Source organism: Dipodomys ordii, unplaced genomic scaffold (assembly GCF_000151885.1).
Source record: "Dipodomys ordii isolate 6190 unplaced genomic scaffold, Dord_2.0 Scaffold68, whole genome shotgun sequence".
In the NCBI taxonomy this organism is placed as follows: domain Eukaryota; kingdom Metazoa; phylum Chordata; class Mammalia; order Rodentia; family Heteromyidae; genus Dipodomys; species Dipodomys ordii.
Window position 1 is genome coordinate 701818 of NW_012267284.1, and position 4508 is coordinate 706325.

Sequence of the window (4508 nt, forward strand, 5' to 3'; positions counted from 1 at the left end):
GGGAAGGACAGAGAAACACAAGTTGTTAATAATAAAAGAAGACTTAAAGGCACTGGTGATAAGGTTCAAATGATAAACTCCTATCCAGCAAGTACAAGGCTCTGAGTTCACACCTCCTCAGTTGCACTGATAAAAGACTAATGGAAGGACAGACAGACACAATAAAGTTCTTCCAACCTGCATCTAATTAAAGACAGAGTTAGAACTTCCTTAAGTAACATGCAGCTTATTAAAAACGTCTCATATCTGACAATATGCCATTTTCATTTATTTGTTCATCCATTTTGTAGTGCTGATGATCAGACTTAGGGCCTTGTTCAAAGTAGGCAAATACCCTAGCACCAAGCTATACCCTAAGCCTAAAATGTTAATTATTAAATCTGGGTAAGTGATGCTAGATTTATATACTACTTCACTTTTATTTATATACATATATATATATATATATTTATATGTAAGATCTTCCATGGTAAAGATTAAATACTGAAAAAACAAAGCTGGAATTAGAGACATGGCTTAAGTGGTAGAGCACCAGTTGTGAGTGACCCAGCCATGTGAATTGATCTTGGTGGTCCTCTCCTGGGAATGTCCTCCTTTGATCTCACTGTGTCAATGTCTGAAATCCTGTGTGATTTATCCTGTCGCGTGCGTGCGTGCGTGTGTGTGTTTATTTGCAAACAAGCTCTTTTCCTAAAAGCTATTACCCACTTCTCCCTTGGTCTTAGGCATCCACTAACTTTCTGTACAGATAGGTTTGCTGAATCTGAACATTTTATTTTATATAAATGGAATGATATAAGCTGAAAAGCAAAAGATCAAATACTGAATAAACATGTTAAAATATTTTAATCTCAAATTGCTAATTAGAATTTTGAAATCAGGAAAAATAAAAATTAAAGCTTTTCCATATGAATTGAACATATGAATAGGAACACAAGACAAAGTGTTAGAAATATGTCAAATTACTAAGGAAAGACTGTTAGTCTTTTCTGAACCATTTACTTCAAGAACATTCCAAGTAGAGAAATGTGTGTGTGTGTACACATGTGTGCATATATATATATATATTTTTTTTTGGGGGGGGGTATCAGTTGTGGGGCTTGAGCTCATGGCCTGGGTGCTATCCCTGAGCTCTTTTGCGCAAGGCTAGCATTCTACTTTGAGCCACAGCACCACTTCCAGTTTTCTGGTGGTAGTCTCACAGACTTTTCTGTCCAAGCTGCCTTTGAACCATAATCCTCAGATCTCAGTCTCCTGAGTAGCTAAGATTATAGGCATAAGCCAACAGCACCCAGCTGATTAATCTGTATTTTAAATTGACGGTTTTTGTTTAAAAAAATGAATACAAAAGGGAAAAAATAACAACACACAGCCACTTATTTCCATGTCCATTCATCTCAAGCTGCTGCTGATCCATGGGTCACACTCTGGGTGGACAGCAATAACTGAGATCAAACACTAACTTCAGTGTTCATGTACCAAACAAGCTAAACATACTGTAGGAGACACTTAAGTACTCTACTCCAGTAAATATCCGTTATATTTTGTCAAAAAAAAAGAAAAAAAGCCTTTCTTCCTTTACCCAGACTCCCTAGGTGCCTTAAACTCACTCTTCCTAACCAGCATTTAAGTATTTTATATTTCAGTAGCCAATGCTTAAAGGCACCATATGCAAAATACTCTTCAACAGTCACAGTTCTACCATGAGCCAGTCCAAATAAGTCACATACTGTTCTTAGTTGTATATATTACCAATATTCTTGCCTCTAGTGATTATTATATAAAATTCATCCGAAGTAAATAATCTTTTAGTATATATTTAAAAATAAGTAAAAATGGTCAAAAACAATGCACATTAACATTCTCAAAACCTTTCCAGTGGCAAAATCTATTTTCAATGTACTGTTTGGTCTTGATTCCCTGCCAATGCCTAAAATTTGTGACATATTTCTGTGTATATTTTTGTCTTCTGTTTTTGGCAAAAAGTGGCCTACCATTTATGGTAGTGAGATGGTATTAAATACAGCTATCACATTAACTGGCATTATCACTGGATATGGAAAAACCATAAAGGCAACAATGAAAAGGAAATTTAATACATAAGCAATAATCAGAGAAACAAGAATATACTCATCTAACCTTCAATTTTCTCTTCTCTAGGTCATTTCTTAAACTGCATATTACGAATTCTTGCTTACATATCACACACTTGAGGTCACTAGAATGCAGTAAAGGCACAAACGTTCAGCATGAGTAATTTGGAAGTAACTGCTATACAGTGAGAAAGGTGTTTGTAGCATGGTATTTCCAAGGTGGAGGAGCACAGCCACCAGTGAACAGCAGAGCTTTGGTACCCCGACACCTACAGATTATAGCACTGAGAACATACCTGTCACTTCTGGATGTGGGGATGGACACCTATACTGCCAGCATGTGAGTGGCTAAGGGACTATAAATTTGATACCACCACAGATTATATACTGAGACCATCAGCAATGCAAAACAAAGAAAGGCTACTTAATCACATTTTAATATAGCAGGTGTTCCCTAAATGGCTAATTTAGAGAAAGTAGACAGTGCTGCATGCTAGGCAACCCTCTAGCATAAAACCCAGTTTCTGTACAAAAGAAGGTCCCTCCTGTAAATCACAGATATAGACCAGGAGAAAAGCCCTGCATCTAGACAGATCAGATTTGACAGAGACATGGGAGAGGTTCATGTGCCAACTCTCAGACCACTGCTATTTCCTACAGCTAGGCTGCTCCACAGAAATGGGAGCAGACCATTAATCTTTTTTTTGATAGGTCATAGGGCTTGAACTCTGGACTGGGAGCTATCACTCAGCTCTTCAGCTCAAGGCAAGCACTCTACCACAGAGCCACTTCCGGTTTTCTAGTGGTTTATTGGAGATAAGAGTCTCACAGACTTTCCTGCCCGGTCTGGCTTTGAACCATGATCCTCAGCTCTCAGCCTCCTGAGTAGCTACGACTGCAGGCGAGAGCCACTGGCGCCCGACCAGACCATTATTCTTAAAGGTTTCAAAAGAGGAAAGGCAGACCAGGCCCAGTTCAGCCAGACCAAGCAGAGGAAACAAGATGGGAACATGACCACTGTTACCAGGCATTGGGCTAAAGTGAGCTGGGGTACTTAAGTGTGCTAGTTAACTAGGGTCACAGCTGTCTAAAAATGTGTTTCCCAGGGGCATGAAGTGTGACAGAAGGGGTGAAATTGACTGGAATAGAGTATAAACGTGCAGAGAGTTAAAAATGAAACAAGCTACCCATAAGAACTGATTTAAGCCAGTAAAAACTAAACAAGTTTCCAAATTACTTACTTGTGGGATGTCCTCTTCTTCATCATGTTTGCGGACACTCCAGCATGGCCTGCAAGAAAGTATGCTACAGTCAGTGCAAAGCAGAGAGAATACCTCAGATCTTGGGGAAATTTTAACTTCTGCAAAACTGTTACATCAGTTTGTAAATAAACGAACAGGTTTAAGCAATTATTTAATTTATTTAACTTTTACAAAAGGAGCTAGTCTGAGCAGACAAAATGGCAGTCAATACTTCACTCCCAAATCAGCCATTAAAACACAAAACCAAGCTAGGTGCAGGTGGCTTATGCCTATAATCCTAGCTACTCAGGAGGCTAAGCTGTGATGATCGCAGTTCAAAGCTAGCCCAGGCAGGAAAGGCTGTGAGACTCTTGTCCCCAATCAACCACCAGAAAAGTGGCATTGTGGCTCAAAGTGATAGGATGTTAGCCTTAAGCAAAAAAAGCTCAGGGACAGCACAAAGGCCATGAGTTCAAGTGTTCCAGTGTTTGAACTGCACATGCACACATGTATACACACATTCTCTGTGTGTGTTTATACATAACAAAAGCTGCATAAACAAAGCTGTAAGAATGGAGAATTTCTGCGATGAAGCTGGAACTTCAGAACTCCCTTTTCATAAACAAGCAAAATGTATAAGCATCTGGTTTCCACGCTGGGGTGTCAGGCAATGAACATTACAGGAACTGGGAGCAGAAAAGCAAGCAAGGGGGCCTAACACTGAAGTCACTCCTGAGACCAATATTTGGGTGATGGTATATGAAGGAGCACTGGCTTTGTCAAGTGGAGAACCAGACTGCAATTAGGGGGAAATGGTGACTGGAAATATGGAACAGAGGATAGATAGTACAGGAGGGGCCTTCTCAGAAGAGAAGCTTCAGTAATGGGGGTGAGGGGAAATATATTACTGATTCAGTAATCTGAAGGGGAGACTCAGTCTTTAGCTAAACACATATCATCACATAAAGAGTTCTGGGAAGGGGCTGGGAAGGTAGCTCAGCGGTAGAGTGCATGCCTTGCAAGCATGAGGCCCTGGGTTCGATTCCTCAGCATCACATAAACAGAAAAAGCCGGAAGTGGCTTGTGGCTCCAGTGGTAGAGCAGTAGCCTTGAGCTGAAGAGCTGAGGGACAGCGCCCAGACCCAGAGTTCAGGCCCCATGACCGGCAAAAAAA

At 40.2% G+C, this 4508-nt stretch overlaps 1 protein-coding gene across 1 annotated transcript in view; it reads right to left on the reverse strand.

The window, feature by feature from the left end:
- Positions 1–4508, reverse strand: part of Spin1 (spindlin 1) — a 61873-nt gene that overhangs the window by 34729 nt on the left and 22636 nt on the right. Inside the window, exon 2 of the mRNA XM_013023509.1 lies at positions 3335–3383. Within this exon, the coding sequence (XP_012878963.1) occupies positions 3335–3383 (49 nt within the window). The remainder of the gene's footprint in view (positions 1–3334; positions 3384–4508) is intronic.